The sequence below is a fragment of the Pantherophis guttatus genome, chromosome 7 (genome assembly GCF_059756535.1).
Source record: "Pantherophis guttatus breed Tessera chromosome 7, ASM5975653v1, whole genome shotgun sequence".
Classification (NCBI taxonomy): Eukaryota; Metazoa; Chordata; class Lepidosauria; order Squamata; family Colubridae; genus Pantherophis; species Pantherophis guttatus.
Window position 1 is genome coordinate 43,214,258 of NC_142069.1, and position 26,553 is coordinate 43,240,810.

The 26,553-nt window shown below is 37.3% G+C and overlaps 1 protein-coding gene across 4 annotated transcripts in view; it reads right to left on the reverse strand.

Annotated features, from left to right (window-relative positions):
• The window catches only part of SYT1 (synaptotagmin 1), a 313,952-nt gene that overhangs the window by 82,408 nt on the left and 204,991 nt on the right, over positions 1-26,553 (reverse strand). For 3 of the 4 annotated variants that reach the window (XM_034403843.3, XM_087874077.1, XM_034403844.3), the window contains exons 5-7: positions 13,562-13,746; positions 2,156-2,281; positions 882-1,049 (exon numbers count right to left, since the gene is read on the reverse strand). In XM_034403843.3, coding sequence (XP_034259734.1) covers positions 882-1,049; positions 2,156-2,281; positions 13,562-13,746 — 479 coding nt within the window. The remainder of the gene's footprint in view (positions 1-881; positions 1,050-2,155; positions 2,282-13,561; positions 13,747-26,553) is intronic. The other variant, XM_034403845.3, reaches the window with a different exon arrangement.

The following is a 26,553-nucleotide window of genomic DNA, read 5'->3' on the forward strand; positions in this document are numbered from 1 at the left end:
CCTCAATATGTCCAAAGTGGAGGCTCCGAGGCCAGTGGAGTAGCTCCACTTGCCGTCATCATCTTCTATCCACTTCCTTTCCCTCCAGCCCTGGAAGGGGGCTTCGCCTTGATAAGGGGTTGGGGTTTTATGCATACTAGGGCCAGTGAGAGCGGAGCTATGCCACCAGTCACCTGACGAACTCTTTGTCCCACTCGGTACAGCAGGGTCCTGGTCCTCGCCAGTGCTCACCACTCGCTGAGGCTTCGCTTCCTTCGGCCGAACCACCGGAGGCTCACTGGTGCTTTGTACTTCAAGCGTCTCCAGGATGGTGGTGTCGTCCTCCGCCTCTCTGGGGTCCGGCAACACAAAGTCGGCGTTGGGATCTACTGCAACCCAACACCGTTTAAATAGCCACGCCACTCAGTCATCCAATAGGCTATGCTTCCGGGTTTCCAGCTCCGCACTTGTGCAAGCTGCCACATCACCCGGATGCGTCAACAGGCGGTAACAAACACCTGAACGGCCCCTATCCTGTCCGCAGGGTGACCGTCCACCTACTGAGCCTCTAGCACCCCCATCACCATGAATATGCCCTTCCCCCCATTGCAGCCCACGATCCTTCCATAGTGTTTCCGGTTTTGCATGGTGAGCTCTTTGCTTTGCTCTTATCCCTGGTGTGTTGAGCGTGGGATGTCTCGACAGTGAGTACAGCTGGAATATTCTACTTGTCTTTTAAGTATATTTTTTTACAAGAAGGCAACCTCTGAAATAGGTATTACTTTAAAAAAGTTCATTATGTTAACAGTAACAATTGATTAGGTTATAAGCAATTCCTTGGTGAGCTATAGGGTTAAACTTTAGTAAACATAAGCCATGAAAAAGTAACGACATTATAATACCTTGAATGTAAATTGTTCATTGAAGACAGGATTAAGGGTTTTCCTGTGAACTTTTGTCTCGTATTTCTTTTTTTTATCAGGAAGCAGGAAAACCTTCACATATGGATCAGATGTACCACCCATATCTAAAGCAGGCAGCTCAGCAGCTTGAATTATTCCTACCAGAAGCTGGAAAAGGAGATGAGACAGAGAGAAAGAATTAGTTCAGCAAAATTTTAATCAGACATTTAAGGAGAACTTGTTCCTGACATGTCAGTCAGTAGTGGGTTTCAATTTTGGCTGCTACTGGTTCATGCACAGAGATGTCTGGCCGGGTGGGCGGAGCCTCCCACTGCTGCTGTTACCAGTTTGCCTGATCCAGGGTGAACTGGTAGCAACCCACCACTGATGTCAGTGCATTAATACATACATACTAGTCTTTTCATTTTCTGAATATGTGAGGAATATATGAGAATAGTAAGGCCTATTAAGTTCTGGACCAGATGAAGCTTTAACCAAACATGTTTCAGGAATTAGTAAACAAAAGGGTTACCACAGGACAGGAGGTGAATTACGTGAAGCCTGACTCAGGCAGTAACTGAACTAGAAAGATGTACTTAGAGACATTACTTCAATCAACAATTACTCTAAAAGGAATGTCTTGCTTTAAGTAGCAACAGCAATAGCACTTAGACTTATATACCTCTTCATAGTGCTTTACAGCCCTCTCTAAGCAGTTTACAGAGTCAGCCTATCGCCCCCAACAATCTGGGTCCTCATTTTACCGACCTCAGAAAGATGGAAGGCTGAGTCAACCTTGAGCATGGTGAGATTCGATCTGCCAAACTGCTGGCAGCTGGTGATAAGCAGAATTAGCCTGCAGTATTGCACTCTAACCACTGCACCACCACGGCTCATAGCTATAATCTGAACTAACTTTTGCCTTAAAGAATCCTTCTTGTACTTTATTTTCTTTCATATATTTAGTAAATTATATTTTAATCTAAAAATCTGTATAGTGTTCATTTGGTACATCTTAGGATATAACCAATAGCCAAGTATTATTCAAAGAAATTTGACTTCCAAGGAAGATAGGACAAATTGAAGAAGGGAAGTCAATAACTACCACAAAAACCAAGGAACCAGTGAGTAGATGGTTCTGTGGAACCTCTCCAGATAAGGGAGAAATGGAGATCACCATTTGTGCTCTAGGAGACCTCAGGACAGCACTTTTCTGCAGGTTATCAATACTGGGTTTTAATTCATAAAATTCTAAGATCACATTTGTTTCAAACCTGATTGTTCTGAAAGTCATAATCCAAGGAATATTGGATTTTCCCTAATTTCTCCTCTTCTTTGGCTTCTTCTTTGTCTTCTCCATCAGTTAATCCAGTTTCAGCATCATCATCATCCTTAAGGGCCTGTAAACAATTAAGAATAATAAAAGTGCCAATAAGGACGACTGATTTATAAGCAGACCCCTAAAATAATCTCATCGAAAAAAACCAAAACAAAAACCAAGCACTTTTGCTTGTGAAGCAAAAAAAGCAAGCATGATGGCATTATGTTGTCTATATATATTTAGATTGGTCCAAATATACAAAAGAATTATCAGCAGCAAGCAGCAAAATAGCCATGAAAGAAGGAAAAGGCCTCTCTTGGGGATAGTGCAAGCAACAATTGTTTCAATGGCTGAAACATAAAGAAAATGTCAACTTGATACTTAATTTTAAAAATCAAATTGAATCAAACTGCTTGTCCAAAGACAGTTGTGAATAAGCATGCTTTTAAATAAGCAAGGTTGCAAAGTCCTCCAATTTAAACCAATTGTACATGCTGTGAATTACCTACATTAAAGCAAAGTGCTTCTGCAGAATTACTGCTATTTTAATGTTATTGCATATAATTTCTTCAAAAAGAGAAATGTCAAACAGCTTCAATGTTTTTGTTTTCATTTAGGTTGAACGTAGAAGCAAAGGTACCACTAAGACATTAACAAATGTATGATCACAAAAAAATCAGGACTCTTTTCATTCTCTTTTTCTTTTCATTGGATATTAATTAAAGATAGGCTGAACCAAAGTGATTTAAAGATATCTCATTTTTAAACACTTGCAAATTTATCTGAAATAAAGTATCGTTATTTTTTAAGAAGGCACTAAATAGTAATTTCCAACACAGACTTATAAAAAAGAAAATAAAAGTTAAAAGTATCGATTGAAGCAGTATTTGAAACAAATTTCCATCATATTATAATTTAGATTTAAAAATGGACAGACAATATTTTGTATGCTGACTTTTGAGACTTACTTTCAAATATCTATGTTTAACATTTCAATAAACAGGCATGGCTTCTCAAAAAAATATGTTCAAGGATTTAATTCAGTTAAGGTTATAATCTGATATCTATCAGCTACATTGACTTTGATGAAATTTTTGAATAAACATCATGAGATTGCACTGCATTATTTTTTATTTAAAACAACAGGGAAAAGAGGTCCAGTGATTACAATAAAATTTTAGGATTGCCAATTTTAGTTAGCATTAAACTTAAATTTGTTTCATCATGTATTTCTTAAAACAAAATAGGCTTATTTTAGGTGACAGAAACTATATGATTAAATGTACAAAAATATTACATCAATTGCTTCTTTTGCAGTATGAAAATAAATTGTAATGTATGAGGAGAAATCTCTCATTCTCATTCTGGCAATTTACCTTTCTATTTTAGACTCTACTCTTTTTTCTTTATATGTCTGCCAACTGGCACTGATGGCTATTTGAGCTAATGGAATAGAATTATCTAATTTCTATAAAATAAATCTGATTCAACCTCATTTGGAATTCAAAGATAGTAAGAGTAAAGCCACAAATCACATATTACCATATCATTTAATAAAATGTATTAAGAAAACAAGATTAAAAAGGATTTTAAAAATGCGCAACTCAGATGAAACCAAAAACAATCCTAATAAAGGAGAATATTTGTAGCTCAGGATTGACATGAAGGGTTCTTTGTGCTCTCTGACCTTGCTTGTTTTCTTGCAGATGTTTCATTACCCAAACTAGGTAATATCATCAGTGCTAGTCTGAATCATGAGGCCCTGAGCACAGTCACTAGCACTGATGATGTTACCTAGTTTGGGTAATGAAACCTCTGCAAGAAAATAAGCAACCTCAAAGAGCACCAAGGGCCTCTCATAAACAATCCTCATAAATACATTATTAAAAAGCAGTCTCAAGCGGCAGTGCTTGGGGTTTGGATGGGGACAACAGGCTTCATCTGAATCCTGGTAATTCTGTGGGTTCAAGAGGCCTCAGGATCTGGGGGTTCATCATCCTTAGATCTGAATGGGGTTGCACTACAGACAAACCAGGTGCACAATCTGGGTTTTTCCTAGATGTCTGACTAGTCATGGCTAGCAGAGCCTTTGCACAATTTTGTGTTGTGCACCAGTTGCATCCTTTTCTGAATCATGAGACCCTGTGCACAGTCATATCCTAGACATCTCCTGGTTGAATTACTGCAACATGCTGTACATAGGGCTACTCTTGAAGAGTATTCGGAACTGCAACTGGTACAGAATGCAGTGGCATAGACAATTCTGTAGGCTCTAGAGGTGGCATGTGACACTGTTGTTACATGAGCTGCCCGGGCTTCCCGTTTGCGTCCAATTCAAGGTGTTGATCGTCACCTTTAAAATGATTTATGGCATGGCTTCAGGATATGGGTCCAGAGGAACTGCCTTACCCTGATTGGACTAATTCACCCCACTTGTTCTAGCAGAAAAGGCCTACTTTGGATCCCATTGGCCAACAAACTTTGGCCAGTGAATCCAGTGGAACCTTTTCTGCTGTGGCCTCTGCCTTCTGGAATATTCTCCCGTTAGAAGTGAGATTCGCTACCACACTCCTGGCCTTCAGGAAGAATCTAAAAACTTGGCTCTGCTGTTTGGCCAGGAGCCCCAACAGGGGCTTGCTACATTGGAAATGACTGATGGGATAGAGAAGATTCTCACCCCTAGGCTATCCATCATCTTGGTTCTTAACTTTAATATTTTTATTCTAATTTTGATTTTTAAAGCAATTTTTAACTGTTTTATTATATTGTAAGCTACCCAGAATTGCTGTATTAGTGAGAATGGCTACGTAGAAATTAAATAAATAAATGAATGAATGAATGAATAAATAAATAAATAAATAATATTGTTAATCATAAATACAAATTGATTCAGTCAGAAATTTTCTTTGGGAGCTCGCTGAAACACTACATTCCAACATTTTCTGTGGTGCTTAGAGCCCTGTATGGTAGTTCAGATGTAGAAACCAATGAGAGATAGGTTAACTATTTTAGTATAACAGCTACAGTTACAGAATCAGTTACAGAAGTCAGAATAGGCTTCCCCCTCAATCTTTGTGTGAATCCTCAAGTTAGTTTCTTGGAATGATTTAAGCCATGCTAATCTGTTCTTTGTCATGGTTACAGATCTTTTTACTGTCATTCGAGGCCATTCCTATGCTCTCTAGAGTTCAATTAGAATGTACTACTTTGGAGAAATTTGTATTTTTTTCATGCTCTATTTGGAATTGAATAGAGGCACTTGATTGGTGGAAAATATAATGGTAAATTAAATTAGATTATTCAAAAGGGTATTTATTCATCTTCTCTACTCCCATACACATTTCCTTTTTTTCCCCTTTTAAAATAAATAATCTTCATCTTGATCTTCTGCAATGTTAGGTTTTTACACTTTCTATTACTAGAAATTATACTTGAATCCCAATAGCTCAGTTTGAACATGAGGCATACTTGCCATAAAATTTAGCTAGAAAAAAAAATTCAGCCTGATATGATTTAAAGCACTCTCCTCTCTCTTAACCAATTGTGACACAATAAAGGTTAGAGACTAATGATGCAATTATTTTTGAGACATGCTGCTAAATTCCCAATTTTTTTTTTCAGTTTATCACTTATATGATTAGATCACCTCTTTTCACAAAGGTTGAACTAAAGCAAATTTCCTTCCTCTTTCAAACAAGAAAAAAAAAATAGCATCAGAAAATTATACAGCCATTCTGGTACTCTGACATGTAAAAGAAGACAAAATCAGTGCACATCAAAATCTGAAATGTCTAACACTCTTCATCTTAGCACAAGTTACAAAGAATAAAAGAAATAAGTATTAAATCCTGTAATATAAATAAATCAATTTGGTTCAGCCTCTTGATGTGTGTAAAAGCTTTGCATAAATCTCAGGCTGAGGAACCACAGCTATCGGGGCATTAAGTACATTAGAGATTTACTTTACATGTGTCCAAAGAGCAAAATAAACCTACCGCAAGTGACAATCCAGAACAGTCATGAGACACAACATAGATAAGGAGGACATAGAAGGAAGAAATAAAAATTAAAACATCCACACAAAAATATTAGTAAAACCATGGAGAAATGACCTTTTACATATATTCTTTCTACTGAATCTTTTAACCTACTTAAGACTTATAATCTTTGGCCTTTCTTTTAAAGAAATATTTTCCTATGAATAGATTTCCCTAGATGCGTATATATATAATACATATAAAACAAATATGATGTACCCTAGAAGTAAAACTTATTGAAAACAGTAGAATGAACATACAAATAAACTTGATTAGGGTACGGTAGTGAGATTCAAAAAGGGGCATGCATTTGAAACATTTGATAGTTGTAAGGACAGTGTAAAATATCCTTCAAAGGAGCTTACTCAAGGCAACTTCATATTCTTGATAATTGTGTGACAATGGTTTGGCCTGTCTTCTTCTGGGATGTCTTTTTTTCACTGCTCAGTGGAAAAATCCCTGTACTAACAAAGACTGACATCTGGCAATAGACATCAGCTAGTGTTGACAAGTTGCTGCCATCTGATTTGAGTTAACCATTGGTTAGAAAAGAGAATCTCAATTGATCTACAGAGTATACTTCCTGAATGGCAAGGGTCTGAACTTTTTTGCATTTGGCAGTGGGAATTATTTCTGAATAAGCCCATTTAATATGTGATCACTATACCATTGGTTTTAAATTATATTCATGCGTTCTAAATGCTGTATTTAAACGGAGTCTATTCACATGGACATGAAAAAAGGTTCTTTTGAATAATGACAGCATTTATGGTGTAAAAGATTCCTGTATTCTGAAAACAGCCATCGCAAACCAGGTGCCTTCTAGAAAAAATTAACTTACAATTGCATGATCTTCACACAAGATGACCAATAAGGAAAAGGCTACTCTAAAATGTACTTAGTAAGATGGAATTAACCACAAATATCAATGGAAAATGTTTATTGCTGATGCCCATGAAACAAGCTACTATAAGCTATTATACTTTTTCCCCCTGTTACTGAATTAGTCTTCTGGTCAGATATGATTTTTTACTATGCATATTGTTTCTTTCTTTCTTAATTGTAGATTGACCAGAATCACAAAATAACTTTTTGGTCATTTATCCAGATGTCAACAAATATAATGGAACACATTCTGTATCATAGAAAAATGCTTTATTAAAAACACACAACAAAGTGCACAAAAATATAGCAACAGAATACATTCAGTTTGTCCTATTAAAAAAAAAAACATACCAGATGGTTATCATCATTAGAATCATTACCAATATACAAAGTTTCTTTTCTATAGATCCCTAAAAGAGCAGTTTCAGACTATCTTCTAATGAAATATTGATTATGATTACCATAACCAATCAGCAATTAAAGAATGACTCACAATGAGCATGTATATTAGAAACAAATCTTTGCTATCACCAGAATTGGTATCTCCTAAATCAGTTCTGAACTGCAACTCACTAGTTAAAAGTTGTTCTTAAAATTTAAGGTTCTCAGTGATAAACCTAGTGATGATAGAATTCTCTGTTATAATGAAAATCTGTATAGTGCAACTGACTAGTGCACCTTTCAGAGGGATTGGTTGTTTTAAGCATCTAACTTCCCTTGTACAAGCTAATAGGAAATTCATCTATTTTTCTGTCTGTCTGTCTCTCACTCTTGAGGACACCTCAAGGAAAATGATGATCCCATGCTATAATGCAACTGAATTATTGAACCATAGTGTTGGACTACATCTTTTACTTCATAATGAAAGGGAGAGATAAGAGATGAACAATGACGATTTTGTATTTCTTGTATTAGTTACTTGTGCATTGAGTAAAATCCAATACAACTGTTAAACAATGAAAATGAGTTCTTGGTGTTCTTGGGGCTTGGCTTTTTGTTTGCATACATTTCATCACCTGACTAGGTAACATCTTCAGTAGCACCAAGGATTCCACTGTTCAACCCTGAGCTATACATATTCTCTTCTATTGGAACATAACTGATTATAATGTCAGTTCCAGAGCAACAGAAGGATTTCTATCACTATAGTTTAAATATATATTTGACCTAATTAGTGTAAATATGTACCTTTGAGGAACAGCTAACATTTTAAAATCTCAGGGACAAAGGAAGTGGCCTTTGGCAAAATTGCACCTTCATCCCTTATCTCAGTTTTGTCCAGGGCAAGAGTGAGCAGAAAGTAGAAGGGTCTACTGGAAAAGTGAAACAAATTCTACCATTAATTAGAATAAGACTTCCTCCAGGAAAGTGATTTGGGTGTGGGTGGATGTTTTCTTAAATCAAATATAATTAGTTATTTTTATTTATTATTGTTTGATATCTACAGCCAAGGACAGATTCTTGAGTAAGTTTCCACATTAACTGCTGGAATAACTTACCTGATGATCAAGATGACTGAACAATATTTATTACTTTGCCTCAAGCAACAAATGGTTTTCGCTAATCCTAAAATCCCAAAAGAACCTTTCCTTAAACTTATCCAGATTGGTGGGCTCATATTTGTTTAACCATAGAGCTAAGTAATAAAGTTCTAACCTTTTCAAGTTTCTACCAATATGTTATTAGTGTATAAATAATAGGACAAATTTATCTCCTACATTTGTAACATTTATAACAAGAACTGCTTAATACAAGAATATAAAAACTATCAAAGAAATTTTAATTCTAAACTCTTCGTGTGGGCTAGCTCACTTTTCTTTAGGTGCTATTCATTTGTTCTTCCATTGCAATAACGCTCCTTTAGAATATTGGTTTTATCAAATTTATAGAGCATTTTTATTTTCTGCAAACACTTGCTTAACAAATCAAAAGATGCATTTCCATGACACCAACATTCACATTTCACTGGGAGGAAGGGTGCTGTTGTTAAAGGGCATTTATGTAGCACCCCCAATAGAATTTACCAGTAACTAGCAATATACATAACCTAAGGGCTATTCTTTATTTATTTATTTATTTATTCAATTTATATACCGCCCTTCTCCTAGTGGACTCAGGGCGGTGCACAGCCAAAACTAAAATACATAACAATACAAAATTTAAAATTAATTAAAAGAATTATATACTTTGGCCCGAATTAAAACAATGCAAATTAAAACCATTAACAGATTAAAACTAAACAATTAATAACCATTAAAAACTAAAAAGGGGGGCGGGGTTCACGCCAGCCCTGCTTGCTGGAAAAGAAGTGTTTTCAGGGCTCGGCGAAAGACCCGAAGATCCGATATCCTTCTTATCTCCGGGGGCAAATCGTTCCAGAGGGCGGGGGCTGCCACAGAGAAGGCCCTCCCCCTGGGGGTCGCCAGCCGACATTGCCTGGCCGACGGCACCCTGAGGAGTCCCTCTCTGTGGGAGCGTACTGGACGGTGGGAGGCTATCGGCGGCAGAAGGCGGTCCCGCAAGTACCCAGGTCCTATGCCATGGAGCGCTTTAAAGGTGGTAACCAATACCTTGAAGTGCACCCGGAAGACCACTGGAAGCCAATGCAGCTCACGCAAGAGAGGTGTCACATGGGAGCGACCCCTCGCTCCCATAATCCCCTGCGCGGCCGCATTCTGCACCAGTTGGAGCCTCCGGGTACTCCTCAAGGGGAGCCCCATGTAGAGAGCATTGCAGTAGTCCAGGCGGGAAGTGACGAGTGCCTGAGTGACTGTGCATAAGGAATCCCAATCCAGAAAGGGACGCAACTGGCGAATCAGGCGGACCTGATAAAAAGCCCCCCTGGCCACGGCCGTCATATGCTCTTCTAAAGACAGCCGTGCATCCAGGAGGACGCCCAAGTTGCGAGCCCTATCCGTGGGGGCCAATAACTCGCCCCCAATAGCCAGCGATGGTACCAGCTGGCTATATCGGGACGCCGGAAGCCACAGCCACTCGGTCTTGGAAGGGTTGAGTCGGAGCCTGTTACTCCCCATCCAGATCCGCACGGCCTCCAGGCACTGGGACATCACTTCAAGGGCATCGTTGGGATGGCCCGGGGTGGAGATGTACAGCTGAGTATCATCAGCGTACTGATGGAACTCCACCCAAAGCCACAGATGATCTCACCCAGCGGCTTCACATAAATGTTGAACAGAAGGGGCGAGAGGACCGACCCCTGAGGCACCCCACAACCAAGGCGCCTCGGGGTCGACCTCTGCCCCCCTGCCAACACCGACTGCGACCGGTCAGAGAGATAGGAGGAGAACCACCGCAAAACAGTGCTCCCCACTCCCAACCCCTCCAACCGGCACAGCAGGATACCATGGTCGATGGTATCAAAAGCCGTTGAGAGATCTAACAGGACCAGGATAGAGGAACAACCCCTATCCCGAGCCCTCCAGAGATCATCCACCAACGCGACCAATGCCGTTTCTGTGCTGTGCCCAGGCCTGAAGCCGGACTGGAGCGGATCCAGATAGACAGCTTCATCCAGGTACCCAGGAAGCTGTTGCGCCACCACACTCTCAACAACCTTCGCCAAGAAGGGAAGGTTGGAGACTGGACGATAGTTAGCCAAAACAGCTGGATCCAGAGCAGGCTTCTTGAGGAGGGGCCTCACCACCGCCTCTTTCAAGGCGGATGGCAAGACACCCTCGCTCAAAGAAGCGTTGATAATACCCTGGAGCCAGCCTCGCGTAACCTCCCGGGAGGCCAGCACCAACCAGGAGGGACACGGGTCCAATAAACATGTGGTCGCGTTCAGCCGCCCCAGTATCCTGTCCATGTTCTCGGGAGCAACAGGGTCGAACTCCTCCCAAATGGCAGTCTCAAGACCGACACCCATCATCCCGTCTGTACCTACCCAGTCAGAGACCAAGCCTTCCCGAATCTGAGTGATTTTATCGTGCAGATACTGGACAAAATCCTCGGCACGACCCTGCAAGGGATCCTCCCGCGCTCCCAGATGAAGGAGGGAACGGGTCACCCTAAACAGGGCAGCCGGGCGATTATCTGCCGATGCGATAAGAGCGGAAAAATAGTTACATTTTGCCGCTTTTATCGCCACTAGGTAAGTCTTAATATGAGATCTTACCAGTGTTCGGTCGGATTCGGAGCGACTAGATCTCCAACTGCTTTCTAGGCGTCTTTTCTGGTGCTTCATCCCCCTCAGCTCCTCGGAGAACCAAGGAGCCAGGTAGACTCGGCGACAGGTCAGAGGCCGCACAGGCACGACTCGGTCCAAAGCCTCAGCGGCCGCCCTATCCCAGGCGGCCACCAGATCCTCAGCCGAGCCATGAGTCAGAGTCTCAGGAAATGGCCCAAGCTCCGTCTGGAACCTATCAGGATCCATCAGGCGCCTGGGGCGGAACCATCTGGTCTGTTCCGCCTCCCTGCGGCGGGGTGTGGTGGTTAGAAAGTCAAGCCTAAGAAGGGAATGATCCGACCATGACAAGGGCTTAATCACTATCTCCCCTATCTCGAGATCATTCTTCCACTGCCCAGAGACAAAAATCAGATCCAGAGTGTGTCCTCCTGTGTGCGTGGGTCCACAAATTAATTGGGTCAGGTCCATGGCCGTCATGGAAGCCATGAACTCCCGAGCCGCCTCAGACGCTTCGCCGACAGACGGCAGATTAAAGTCCCCCATGACCATAAGCCTGGGGGTCTCCACTGCCACCTCGGCAATCACGTTGAGGAGCTCGGGCAGGGCTGCCGACACGTGGCAGGGAGCCAGGTACATAATCAGCAAGCCCATCTGCCTCCCTTGTCCCCACTTCACAAGGAGGGACTCACATCCGGCTATCTGAGGTACAGTGGCCTCCCTTGGGGCGAGACCTTCCTTTACTAGAACCACCACCCCCCCACCCCTCCCCTGGGACCCCGGCTGATGGAATGCATAGAAACCTATTCATATAACAGTGATATAAATTGATTACAGATAATGGTATCAATGAAAAGCTATTCTTCATTCTCTTCCTCTTTCATCAAATAATGAAAATTTGAAATAAGAGGAGTAACTTTTACCATTTATATTCTAGTATTTGCAGTGGTGGGATTCAGCTGGTTCTCTCTGGATCATGCGAACTGGTAGTGGCGACTGCGGGAGGCCCTACCCACCCGCCCGGACATAATGTGTGACTACTGCACATGCGCAGAAGGCCATGTGCATGTGCAGAAATGGTGCACGCTCACATTTGTGAACCGGTAGGGAAGATAAGTGAATCCTACCTCTGAGTATTTGGCAATCATTGCTTTAAAAAGAAGTGAAAAAAAAAATCAAACACTTTGATCAAAAAGCCTTATTCATGTTTTAAGATGGGCTGAAGTTAATTTGGGGTAAAGAAATGGCAGTCCCAATAATCTGGCCTATACCTTATTACAAGTAGGCTTAAGGAGCCAGAAGAATATGCTACAGAAGGAATAACAGAATATCTTTTATTTGTGCACTAGATACTAACTTGGTGGTTATTTCTAATTAAATATGCATATAAAAGAATAAATCAATCTATAGTTCTCACTTAAAGCACAAATGACCAGGCTCAAATTATCATACTTTAGATACATTATGTAAAAACCTAGCTCTCTGGAGAAGGTTCTGATGTTGGGACAGCTGGAAGGAAAGAAAAGAAGAGGAAGACTAGCAGCAAGGTGAATGGTACAGTGGCAATGGATATGCTTCTGGAAGACTTGAAGGACCAGGTTAGGGACATATCATGAACAAAGTTTTACTATGGGTTTGCTAAGAATCAACAACACTGCCTTAATAGCAGATAATCAATCAATAAAATAATAATTTTCTTGGTTGTCCATTGGTTGGCAATTTTTTCAGACACTGGATTCCAACATACAATATGATGGCTAGATATTCTTAAACCACCTCAAATGTCATGAAATTTTAAGTAGTAATCAAACGCTTATTCCTGATTTTGGTGTTCTCATCTGGTGTTTTGTCACCTAAGATTACCAAAATCTTACCAAATTTGATGACTCTGCAAAATTTTAAACCAAATAAATAAATAAAACATTACCTTGAGGGGGAATATCAATGTGGGTTTGTGAGATGACAGATAACTCAGCCATCTTGGTTACTATGTTGTGAACTCCTTAGAAATATCAACACCTATTATGTGTTGTAAACCTAGTACACCTAATAAACTTCAGATGTTCTAAACCTGAGCTACAAGTTTGAAAACACCCAAGAGCTGCATCTATAGCAGCTCAAACTCAAATTAAGGGTGCTGATCAAGAAAATAGTGTGACAGAAATTTAAAAAAATTCCATTATAACAATTGTAACTAGTCAATTTTTAATATAGTACATACTATCATTATCTTAGTCTGTGCATTTAAATATTCAAATACAGTATAAATTTAAGAACATAGTATATACTTTACCTGATCTTTCAAGTTCTTGCCTAAATCTTTTACATCTTTCATGTTAATTGCATTCTTTCCTCCCTTCTCCTTGCCCTTCTTCTTGTTTTTCTTTTTGAACAAGCATTTCTTACACAGACAGAAACAGCAGGTAAGGACTAATAGGATGGCAACTATGGCTATGGCTATTAAGGCCCAAGGTGGCACTGTGAAGAGAAAATACATATAAAATAGAGTAACAGATTGTTAATCAAGAAGGCAAAGACAGAAGCTATATTTTTAGTACAGTTAGCATAGTATAGTTAGCAATCGTTTACAGTATGTCTAATAATAATAGAAGATAACAAGATACAAAGAACTGCAAGTAGAAATAGAATGACTGTGGCAAAAGAAAGTAGAAGTAATACCAATAGTAATAGATTGGATGCAATCTCAAAACACCTGGAGCACCAGTTGAATGATAAATTCACCATCGGTCAATTGCAATAGGCAGCTGTACTCAGAACAGCTTGCAACGATACGTCTAACACCATCAAATATCAACATCTGCTATCCCAGGTCCTTGGGAAGAACTGAAAAGGTGGATAAAAATGTCAAATCCAGTCTAACTCTGGGAAACCAATCATAATAATAATCGCAAAAGGCAGCTTGTCTTGAAACAGGTTACATCCTGCGGCAATATCTTTAACACTATCAAACAACAAGATCTGCATATCCCAGGTCCATAGGAAGGACAAAATGGATAAAAATGCCACATCTACTTTAAACATCTGGCTGAATGTGCAATGAATCACAATAATAATATTGACCTATCATTAGGTTTTATAGTCTCACTAGATTAAGAAAAATGGTATACTAATAAATCTGAATTATCCATCGAAACCAACAGGAAATCACAGTGCATAGGCAATTGTATTTCTTCAGAAAAAACAGTTTGAGTCTTATGACCTAATTTTTCTTCTACTGAGGGAAGCATGAGTTTAACATAAAACTACCCTCATAACCCACCTTGCATTGTGGCCTGGAAAATAAAACAAGCTTCAAGTCAGCAGAAGCTGGTCATCCAGATCTTAAGAAAACAAGTGTTATGTGATCTGAACAGTCACATATAAGCAGCATTTATCCACTTGCTGTTGCTTTTTCTTGACAATGACTCAGATGCAGGTCAAGGTCATATTAAGTGAAGATCAATGACTATCCAGTAGAAATAAATTTATATTATGAATGCTCATAAATTACAGGCATTATGCAAATGAAATAAGTATGTGTGAAAGTGGTGTGTGTATGTGTATAAAAGAGAAACAGTCTATTAAAAAACCCTGTAAAATCAGAATGATGAAGGCAGCATTCCTATCTTATAAAGCAAGGTTCATAGTGACTATGAAGGAAAGCTTTACTTAAATGGAATCAAAGGTCATGCAGTGAAATAAATCATGTTACTTGGATGGTGTAATTCTATTCAACTTTCCTATATTACTATCACATTTTTTCTGGAATCTTGTAAAAAGATTTTAAAGCAAGCATACTGCATATGCTTTCTCCCAGAAAAGTATACAATCTGTCCGACGTAAAAAATATTCTTCCAAACAACTTACACAAAAATCTCTACAATTATGTTTTATAACATGCAAAAGTGAATGGCATTTGACAGATGGTACCTGAGAATTATAAAAGGAAAATGTACAGAGTAAGTGCAGTTCAAATTAACTGGGCAACATAGTAAATATCAAAAGTTAATATTGCATTGTTGAAAGTTTTATAAAAGGAATTGCCAGTACAGATATTTATTGGTACTCATTAATTTCAGGCATGTATATTGTGACCTGCCCAATTATAAGACCTATGGATTACTTCTTTTTGTTAGCTCCTATATTTGTGCATTGGTTGTGATTATTCTTTGGGAATTGGATTTTAGGAGGAATTTTGGTTTATATTATGCATGGCTGAATGAATAATTATAAATGATTTTTTTGTGCATCAGGATCTGTTCAAGAAAGCTGCTATCTAAGGAAAAGACATGGGGGGGATCCATTCACAGTATATGCCAATATTTAAAATGATCAAATGAATCAATACTCTTCTTTCAAGACACTACTTTTTTAAAACATAAACTCAAGAGTTACTTCAATATTGTGGATATGCGTACCATTTTGACATCTCCATTTATAAGACATTTGAAAAAAAAATCTTAGTGCATTTAATCTGAAGCTCTGAAAAAGTCTGTAGTGCATTTGGGTGACCTTCTTATTTTTGACTAAGAACTTTTTCAATCAGGTGAACAATTTTCTGTTCCAACCAAGTGAATAGAATTGAAATTGAAATAATAAATGGGTAGAGCTGCTAAATGTGCAAAGGTTTTAGCAAAAGACATGATACAGAGACACTGGTAGCTACTATCCCTAGTGTTAGATTGTAAAGATAAATTTTTTTATCATGTTTCATTAGAACATTAATTGCATCATTAAAGAAAGTTAATGGAATCTACATATCCATATTGATTATTTGTGATTCTGAAATAGTCTTCCTTTTCTTTAAAATCTGCATAAGCAATTCTAATAGGATATTTCACAAAAAAAGAGGAACAAAAATTATTGTGGGAAAAACTAGAGTCTAGAAGCACCTTTTCTGACCAACAGATTTATTTAAAAAATTATTTTATTTGCAGCTCACAAAAATTTATGCCTTTCAATACAACTTGTTAGTTAGAAAAAATGATGCCAGATTTGTGATTTTTTACTGTTATAAACTATTTTGGCTGTCTTCCTACAATGTCTAAAAGAAAAAGAAAGGAAAAGAGTTTAATGCTATGACACTTATATAAAACCAATGAAACAACAGTTAACAATTGGGTGGGTTGGTTACATGCAACTACTATTATCTACATGATTTATTCTGCATTACACAGCAATATCAACTATATTTGAAATTAATCTGTTTACAGATTTCAGTAGATAAACTACTTCAAGCTTAAAGCAACAAAACTTCAACACAGAGTTTTAAACCAGAACTGCTAACTTCATTTTTAAAAGCCAAAGGGGAATTACATCTGCCTTAACTGGATTGAAATAAATATTGCCATTATGATATTTTTTCATTGTATTACCACAATTAAATGCACACTTTTAAAAAGCTACATTTTTTCTGTTTGCAAGAGAACATCTAGTTCTAGAACATACAGTCACAAACCAGAATTTTTTTTGGTCAGGTCAACAATGTAAATTTTTTTAGAACTCTCAAGACATGCAATCAAACTCATTAAATTAAACAAGGGGAAGCCTTTAATCATATGTGAACTATGCAGACTCAATTTGACATCATGAGATTATTCGAATTAGAATTTGTGAGATGTCACTATAACAACAGCAGCAGCAACAACAACAAGAAGAAAAAAGCAGCAGGATTTTTGCTCATCCTGCAAACAAGATCACTACAAAGAATGAAAGTCACCAGATTGGCAAAGTGGGAGAATGACAAAAGATTCAGATTTCTGGTGCTAAACAATGCTACTTCCCAAACACCTTGCTAATATTGGGTGCTTTTGAAAGCTTTTTGGCACAGAATGAGTTGTCACTGAAGATTTAAGTATGTCTCTGAACTGAAAAGAGAAGCAAGGAAGACATTCTATTAGATGAGTCACTTGGCACAAAAAAATACCCCTGATATAAGAAATAAGTGCCATTACACTTTTGGGAAATAAATTATATATCTCTTACTATCTAATCTATCTGTCCATCTATCCCTGCCCCATACACACATAAAGCATTTAAGCAGGAACTTCTTCTTGACAAGTGTTTTCAGCTATTTCATGCTGCAAAGAATGCCACTTTCCCAGACTAACCATAAAAGGGTTGTTCTATAAACACAAAGAAAACCATTTCCGAGATGCATTTAAAGATAATGGCCAGGTTACTTTACTTTCCACTCCAGAGTATTTAACAGTATTATTATGTCGACAATGATTGATTGCAAGATTTGGCTTTTCTGCACAAAAAGCTTAATTTCTGACTGGCTTGATAGTAGAACAGTAGTGGTCATTAACTTTGTTGCAGGAACTACTGCCATGGTGATAAATGGATTTTGTTTGCATTAGCTTCTGGAGACAAAAAGCATCATTTAATCTCATTAATGAAAACTAATCAACTGCAAACTTAGATCATCTTCAGAGCTCAACAAGAAGACTGCTTTTTTCCTATTTGTTTGATTTAGAAGTGCACTATAATAAGACAATGAAAAATAATAGGGTCCTTGGGACCGTAAGTGCATCCACCTATGAACTAAATACATGTGGCTCCTGGCTGGTCAAGGCCATCTGGGACATGACTCGTGGGTGGGTCCAAGCAATGATTAATTTATCCTTGAGGGAGGGAGTCCTTTTAAAGTGGCATTGGTTTCTCATCTTCTCAAGACTGTTCTGGACCCCATCATTATAGATAATTCAGACAAATAGTCTATTTCTCACTTTCCCTTTTTATGGAAGATGGTTGAGTAGGTGGTGGTGCTATAGCTCCAAGAGTTCCTGGATTAATAAATTATCTATACCACTTCCTGAGAGGATATGAGGCAGAAATAGCACTGGTTCTGGTAGTACATCCATCTTCGTTCTTCTTAACCCTTTTGGCACTTTCAATACCATTGACCAATGTATCCTTTTTGGCTAGACTGGCAGAATCAAGGAAGAGAGCTTTCTCTGCCCTCACCCCTGACCTATGGAACATCTTGCTCCCTGAGGCAAGATTGGCCCCCACTTGTCTACCTTTTGGAGGAATGTTAAGACCTGCTCTGTCAACTAGCATTTTAATGTAAATCTGGAGGTGATGGTTGGTGGTTTAAGGGCACTCCCTCTGTCCTTTTATCTTTTTATCTTTGTTTTTAATTTTGTCTATTTTTGTATAGACTTTATGATTTTTATTTGTAAACTGCCAGAGTCACTTAGATAGATGCATGATGTATAGATTTGATAAATAAATAAATGTTGTACTAACGAAGTCCATTCCTTTCCATTCTTTATGTTCCTGAATGAGTGCTAATACTAAGTACTTCAATTTGAGTGGCTGACACTGAGGTACCATTTGCTGTTCCAAGGCAACAAAATATCTTGGGCTAACTTTGTTGCTTATCCATTTAACTCGTGAATTTTGCATCCCTATCTCTTTTAGAATCCCTGCTCTCTTCTCTGAATCTCAGCTTCTGGATATATTACAAGATGTGTATTAATAAATCTTGAATTGAGTGCAATTTTGGGAAATACATGAATTAATGTTGAGATCATACTACTCAGTACGATACAGTGTATAAAAAATAAGCTTACTGATAACAAGATGTGAGATAATATGCATAGCTGTATATATCAGTATGCTACTGTAAATGAAACACCAGGATCTCTTGGAAAATAACCCATGGAATACAGATAAATTTTACTCGCTGATTAAAACAGACTAATCTTCTATTTTAAACTCAGTAGGAGGGTAGCTTCTTGTTAAAATTTAAAGATATTTCAGGAGAATCTTGATATTGTTTCCTTAAGAGGAGGGGGAAAAAAATCATCTTCAAGTTTAAAGTAGCAGGCAAACTGCTCTGAATTATTTATTTATTTAAAACATTTATATATCTGCTCTTCTTATAATCAACTCTGAGCAGCTTCCAATCAAAAATTAAAACAGCATAAAAGCCATATTAAAACTATAAAACTAAACACATTAAAAATGACAAAAATCATCTCCTCTTATCCCAGCACTTGAGGGGAAAGCCAGTCTTCAAAGCTTTATAGAAAGCTAGGAGGGCAGAGGGCTTGCAATCTTTGGGGGCAGAGTGCTCCAAAGGGCAGGGACTGTCCACAGAAAGGATATGATTCCTAGCTCCCATTAGATCAGAGGTGGGTTTCAGCAAGTTCTGACCAGTTCTGGAAAACCGGTAGCGGAAATTTTGAGTAGTTCGGAGAACCAGTAGTAAAAATTCTGACTGGCCCTGTCCCATGGGTGGGTTCTACTTTCCTTTACTACTGGTTCACAACGGGGCCACGCTTCTGCATGTGCAGAAGCGTTTTGATGACATCGAGGTCGGTAGGCAGAGCCTCCCTCTGGTTTTACTACCAGTTCTATAGAACCAGTCTGAACCAGGGACAACCCACCACTGCCCATCTATTCTCTGCCTCCTAAATCTCACTGATTGGGAGGAAATGGAGATTTTACAGTATCCTTCCCCTGCCACACCCACCAAGCCATGCCACGCCCACCAAGCCATGCCATGACCATTAAACCACACCTACAGAACTGGAAGTAAAATTTTTTGAAACCCACCACTGCATTAGATGGCAAAATTTGGGGAAGGGACTAGAAGCATATCCATCTTATCTCACCTGGTAGGACAGGTAGATGTCTTTAGGGAAAGATGCCTAAAGATAATCTGCCCCTGTGCCATAGGGCTTTAAAGGTGATGAGAAAGAAAATATCATTTTCTGGATGGATATTAGTTTTCTGAGTCCATCATTGCTAATAAAGTTCAATAATGTTTATTGAATATTATTTTCCTGTCTTTTTACTCTATCTTGAAAATTATGTTCTCCTTTTTATTCTTAAGGTTTTGTATTGCTTAGTCTACATTTTTTTCCCCTTGTAGCCACCTTACTGGTTTCTGAAGAGATACAATTAATTGTACATTCCTGCTGATGTTATAGGTTCAAATAATTGTTGATTACCTCTAACAAAGTTTTTATTAGGGAATAAGCAAGAACATAGCTGCCTCTTTAGTTAATGTCATCTTACTTGCCAAAAAAAAGGTGATAGCCCAGGTTTCTGCAACAAAAACAATTACTCGTAAACTCTTATATAATTACCCCATATAGCCATAATATATCAACTATTTAATAATTTTGATTTAATTAAACATAGGTCTGCTATTGTAAATGGAACTGTAAGTAACCTGTCTTTTTTTCTTGGCTTTCAGGAAGAAATGCAAACAAAGCCACATAAAATTCAAGTACTCTCTTGGTCTCAGCATTTATTCATGGCTTATAACTTTGCAGTAGTTTTTACGTTTCTCAAATAATCTCAAATTATTTATGTTACATTAATGAAAAACTGTGGAAATTAAATTCTCAAAAACAAAGCAAAACCAACCCTACCATAAAAGAGATCTGTATAAAATAAACTCACTGGAATAAAGCAGTGTTTCTCTCAAGACCTTTTCCCATTTTTAAAAATGATAAGAGCACCCCAAAAGAGTTTTTGTTGTTATAGATTTTATTAAGGGTCTGCAAACTTGGTAACTTTAAGAGTTGTGGACTTCAACTCCCAGAATTCCCCAGCCAGCCTCAATTCTTAAAATTGCAAGGGTTTGGAGGGAGACCCCTGGGATATATTGTCAATATTTACTGGATTCCATTGCTGTTACTGCTTCTTGTGAATGTTTGATGGAATTATTTTTAAATATAGGCTGGCAAATCATTTGCCAATTCATGAGAGGGAAGATTTCCAGTCTCAGACCACACTTGGAGAAACATTAATATACAATATAGAAAATTGCTTTCATATCTACTTATGAGGAACTCATAAGAAAAAAGTTCTAACAATGAATGTGAACACATTCATAAGGATTCCTATCTTTACTGAAGAATAAATTTTGTATTTATAATTTTTTGTTTTAAGCAAGCACATTTTACTAATGGATTAAAATGGATTTTAAAAAAATATTGAATAAAACCTAGCTATCTCTGAAGGAATCAACAGAGACAGCTTGAAAAATGAAGCATACAAAATAGGAGGAGAAAACTAAAGCGAAATCTCTGTTGAGCTAAGCTCAACATCTGAGATTTCATGAACACATCCACATAATGTTATTGGCAATAATACGTAAGTGCTTGGCCTTCGTCTTCTCAAATTTTTTTGACTACCCAATCTAATGTACAGCCCTAGGTTTTCCAAGTGGTTTCCCTTCTATGTTTCAATATATCTGTATAATAAATTGGCCGTATAACTAACCAACCAACCAACCAACCAACCAACCAACCAACCAACCAACCAGAGAGAAGGAACCATAAAGCTTAAGAATTCTTTACAGATTGAAATATTTATGCATGTTAAACTGTATTCGTTATTACTTCATTTTGCTGCAACACTAATTTTAATATTAACCTACGCTGATACAGAATAATTCTGGATGTATGGATTTGGGCAATATCATTTTTAATGAAACCAATATACAAAGCAGCAGTAAAAGTAAACAATGACATTGTTAATGCTATTTTAGTTATAATACTTTATTCTACCTGTCAATACATATAGCACTTCTGCTCATCATTTATGGGATCTAAAATTTAAGAATTACTTTGACAAACTAGAAGAAATTCTGTTGAAAGTAAAAGAACTGATAAGAAAAATGGAAATAGGCTAAAGGAACTGGGAAAATAGCTACTGGGGATAATTTACTTGTTTACCATGCCCCTGGGATGATGCTAGAGAGAAATGAAAATTAATATTGCCACCATTTCTCACAGTAAGCGTTTATATCAGACAATTAATAGATTTTCTTCTCATAATTGGTGAAAATAATTCCACATCCCTAAACTCCTAGCCAAGAATATTCATGCTTATTTAGAGTTAGACAAGAGAGTAAGGCTGGGTCTTAGTTTTTAACTTTTGCCAAGGCCACATTAGGTATTTACCCAACAGATAACTCTGAACTTCTTCTTAAAAATAATCTGTAAAACATTAGAAGCCCTGGGATATCTGAATAGAACATCAAGAAAAAAGGAGCATAAAAAGAGCTGGATCTCAAAATATAAAATATGCTTACATTGTATGAGGGTACTTGTGTGGGGAATCACATTTGTTCCATTACATTAAAAAACTGCATATTCAACAGGGCTGGCTTAGATGAAAAGCCATGTCACAGTATTTGGTCAGAGACATATGGGCTTTATGGGGCCAGGGTATTCCATTGTGGTGCTTTTAGTGGCTGGCTTTCCTCAGGGATAATTGCTTTCCACATGAAGCACAAAATTAATGTCTTGAACACTTGTGTGGCTTCATTTACAGGAAGGAAGTACTAGTACAGAGGCTAATTTTGGGCTTTGCTTCATTTCTCATACTGCTGAACAGGGGTTATAGGATGTGTTTCTCTCTCTAAAGCTACAAACAGAAGTTCAAATCTGAAGAACAGGAAGATAAGAAGTTAGGTTAGGATATTTTGGAAAGGACAGGATAGGATATTTTGAACAGTCCAAAAAAGTTGGATTGGCCTCCACAGAGCAATTGAAATCCTCAGTCTCACCCCTAAACCAAAATACAATTATATCAGCTTGACAACATACTTAAATATATCCTTTCCTATTGCATCCAAGGGAAAGATTTTTAACAAATGAAAAAGGGCAGAAAAACATTCACATCCCTTCAACTTCATTTCTGTCCTGCTGGGCTTCAGCCATTAAGACATTAGAACAGTTGAGTGCTTTGATGCTGAAGCACTCCAATTTCATCCTAGGACTGTTTGATTGCTTTGTTTCAGCCTATTTCCACATTACTTTGCTAAACCTTTTTAAAACACCAACAGAAAAATTTATGCGGTTTCAGGCATGTATCTCCCTTAAGATGCATTTTGCATGGACATTTATTCTTTCGCACATTTGCAACCAAAATAATTAGTTTTGTGGCATATTATCCCCAAACACATATTTTATGTATGGTTGTCCTTAACCACATGTTTGTATGCATTTCATCTGAGTAGGCTATCGAAATATTAAATTATAAAATATACAGATTTTAGTATAAGAATTCATCTTGGTTTGAACATCATTCAGGAAACATGAAATTTCCAAATTATTTCAACCATTTATCATTCTAATTATATGATTATACAACAAGGCTTCTGGTGATGCAAGTGGCAAACTGTCTGATTTAGCTATCTAAGTCAAATTTTAAATAATTGTGTTGGAAACAATCAGCAGCTATTAAAACATAATTTACCAAAAAAACTTGTTGGTTTTTCTCCTCTAGGAAAGGAAATGAATGATGAATTCTTTCTTGATGATTTAGAATATAAAGATTCTTGCATATTGGATATAAAGGTTTTGAATATAATGATCAGATTATTATATTCAGCCAAAGATTTGAGAGAAAAAGCAAAATCAGATTTGGAAATGTGCAAACATCATTTTTAAATGGGCCACATCATTTGTTCTTCTTAGATTTGAGACAAACATTTAGCTGAAATGGTATAGGGTTTCCTGCTATAGCGTGTGGGTTGGACTAGAAGACCTCCAAGGTCCCTCCCAATTCTGTTATTCTGATCAGAATTTAGGATCTGTCTGTCAGTCACAATGGCCAATTAGTTGCATTTGGATCTATGGGTAAAAGGATGGTTTTCCACTTCCACTATTGTATTACAGCTGCTGGCACTTTAATGTTGAGAATTGTGATTTGGAGAAGTCATGGTTTAATTTGACTTTATGCTTTGAAATTTAGAGGCCAAAATACCTAAATCAATTCAGTTTAAAAATATTTTGATAATAAGTGGGAAGTGGGAGATAACAAAATGACTAGTAAATCATTCAGAGAATATTAACATTGCCAGATTTCAGCTTGAAACTTTGGCTCTCTACATATACTTCCCAGTATATTTTTCACATATTTTCCAGCTCCTTGAAAGTAGATGTCATATGGACAAGAGTAGAATATCATATCAGATTCCATACTATCCAACAAATAGCTGATTCAAAGGTTTTGCTGAATGTGTATTGATAAAACCTTACATCCAGATTTTTCAAACTGTTTTCCATTGAATTCTCAAGTTCTGACAGGAAAAAATGCAGCCAATTTTCTACTACTAGAGCTGTGATTTCACATGTTGTGTATATAATAATGATGATGAATCACACCCTTCATCCATGTAATAATATTGGTAGACTCTATCAATGAAAATAGGAAGGTACGGAATGTTGCAAGTACATCAAATGGTTGAAGAAGAAAAGAGTATTGAAAGAATATCTGAAGAACGGTGAAGAAGATACACTGAAGCTAGTATAGCAGGAAGTCTTAGTGACTACTGGAGAGACCACACTGATCAAATGAAGAACAGAAAAGAGACATGGGAAGACAAAATATTATATGGCCAGTACATTAAAAAAAATAGTAAGCAAAGCAGATAATAACAAGCCCTGGCAATGGCTAAGAATAGGAAAGTTAAAGAAAGAGAGAGGGGAGGCACTTCCGACTGCACAAGACCAAACCTTAAGAACAAATGCACACAAAGTCAGAACTGAGAAGATAGCAACCGACAATAAGTGGAGTCTTGCAAAGAAGCTGAAGAAACAGCGGACCATCTGGTAAACTGCTCAAGAAGATTGCACAGAATGACATCAAACATAACGAAATAGCAATAAGGGTTCATTAGAAGATCTGCAAGAAATACCATTTGTCTGCAAGCAAGAACTGGTGGATCACATAATAGAGAAAATCATAGAAAACGAAGAAGCTAAATTGCTCTGGGACTTTAGAATTCAAACAGGCAGGCACTTGCCACATGATACCCCTGATTTAACAACCATCGATAAGAAAGACAAAAACATCTGGACAGTGGACATGGCAGTACTAGCGACAGGAGAATAGAATAGAAAAAACTGGAGAAGATGACAAAAAAATAAAAACATCTGCAAATAGAAATAGAATGATTGTGGCAAAAGAAAACAATAATAATAGGCACATTGACTCAATCCCAAAACAACTGGAGCACCACTTGAACACCATTGGTATGGATCAAATTACCATCAGTCAATTGCAAAAGACAGACTTGGAACAGCTTACATCATATGTGGCGATACTGTTAACACCATCAAACATCAATATTTGTCTTCTCATATCCTTGTGAAGGACTCATAGATGGACAAAAATGCCATATCCAGTTTGAACATCTGGCTGACTGCACAACAAGCCATCATCATCATCATCATCATCATCATCATCATCATCATCATCACAAGAATTCATACCAGTCAAAATCTATGTCCATGTTTGAAGTGCTGAGCATAACTCTAAGTGAATGAGGTGAGCATAACTATATATTCTATATTCTAATTTTTACTTTCAATCCCGTTCCTATGTTTTCAAGTATAGGTATCTTTTTTTTTTTTACAATCATTACACATGTATTATTATTATTGTTAAAATTATTTGCTGCGGATCCTATGGTTTGAGGCAACTGAGCAGTTTACAGTGTAATAAAGATAAATAGTATTCAGACAATGATAAAAATCAAAACAGATTAAGATTATAAAAAATTAAAACAAACTGATTATTTAAGAATTATGTAAAACAAATTAAAATGTAAGATTTTCATGATTTCAAAATTATCACTATGTTGCTGCCAACTCGGATCCTAGTAATATACATTAATGGAATCTGAGTTGGCAGCATCATATGAGGATTTGACATTTCATATGTGAAGTTTGGGAGGTTTTTTGTGGCACAGTAAATTTCTTTCCTCTTGGTTAAACAGAATACCAATTTTAAGATCCATTGATCCAGTCTGAAAATATAATTTTGATATTGGTTTAACATATGTTCCAACTAAAGTTAAAATGATTTATCTGTAGTTCTGAATTAAAATAATCTGGATAATGTCAAGTATATTAAAGTATGTTATTTTGAAAAATAAATAGTACTGTGTTTCCCCGAAAATAAGACCTTGTTTTATATTTTTTTGAACCCTGAAATAAATGCTTGGCCTTATTGCCATGTGCTCAACAGCCCGATTGGGCTTATTATCAGGGATGTCTTATTTTGGGGGAAACAGTGTAGATATCTCATTTTGAATTAAACTAAATAATATCATTTAATTATGTAAAGCTTTAAAATTGTATGTAAGAATTGATAAATGTCATTCTTATGACAAACTTTTAATGATTTTCATTTTAATCTCTACAATTATCCATTGGTTAATGTTATTTTTTGCTATTTATCAAAATCTGTTTGTTAAGCTATTTGATAAAGCTAACTTATAAAACACTCTTTATATCCATAGAT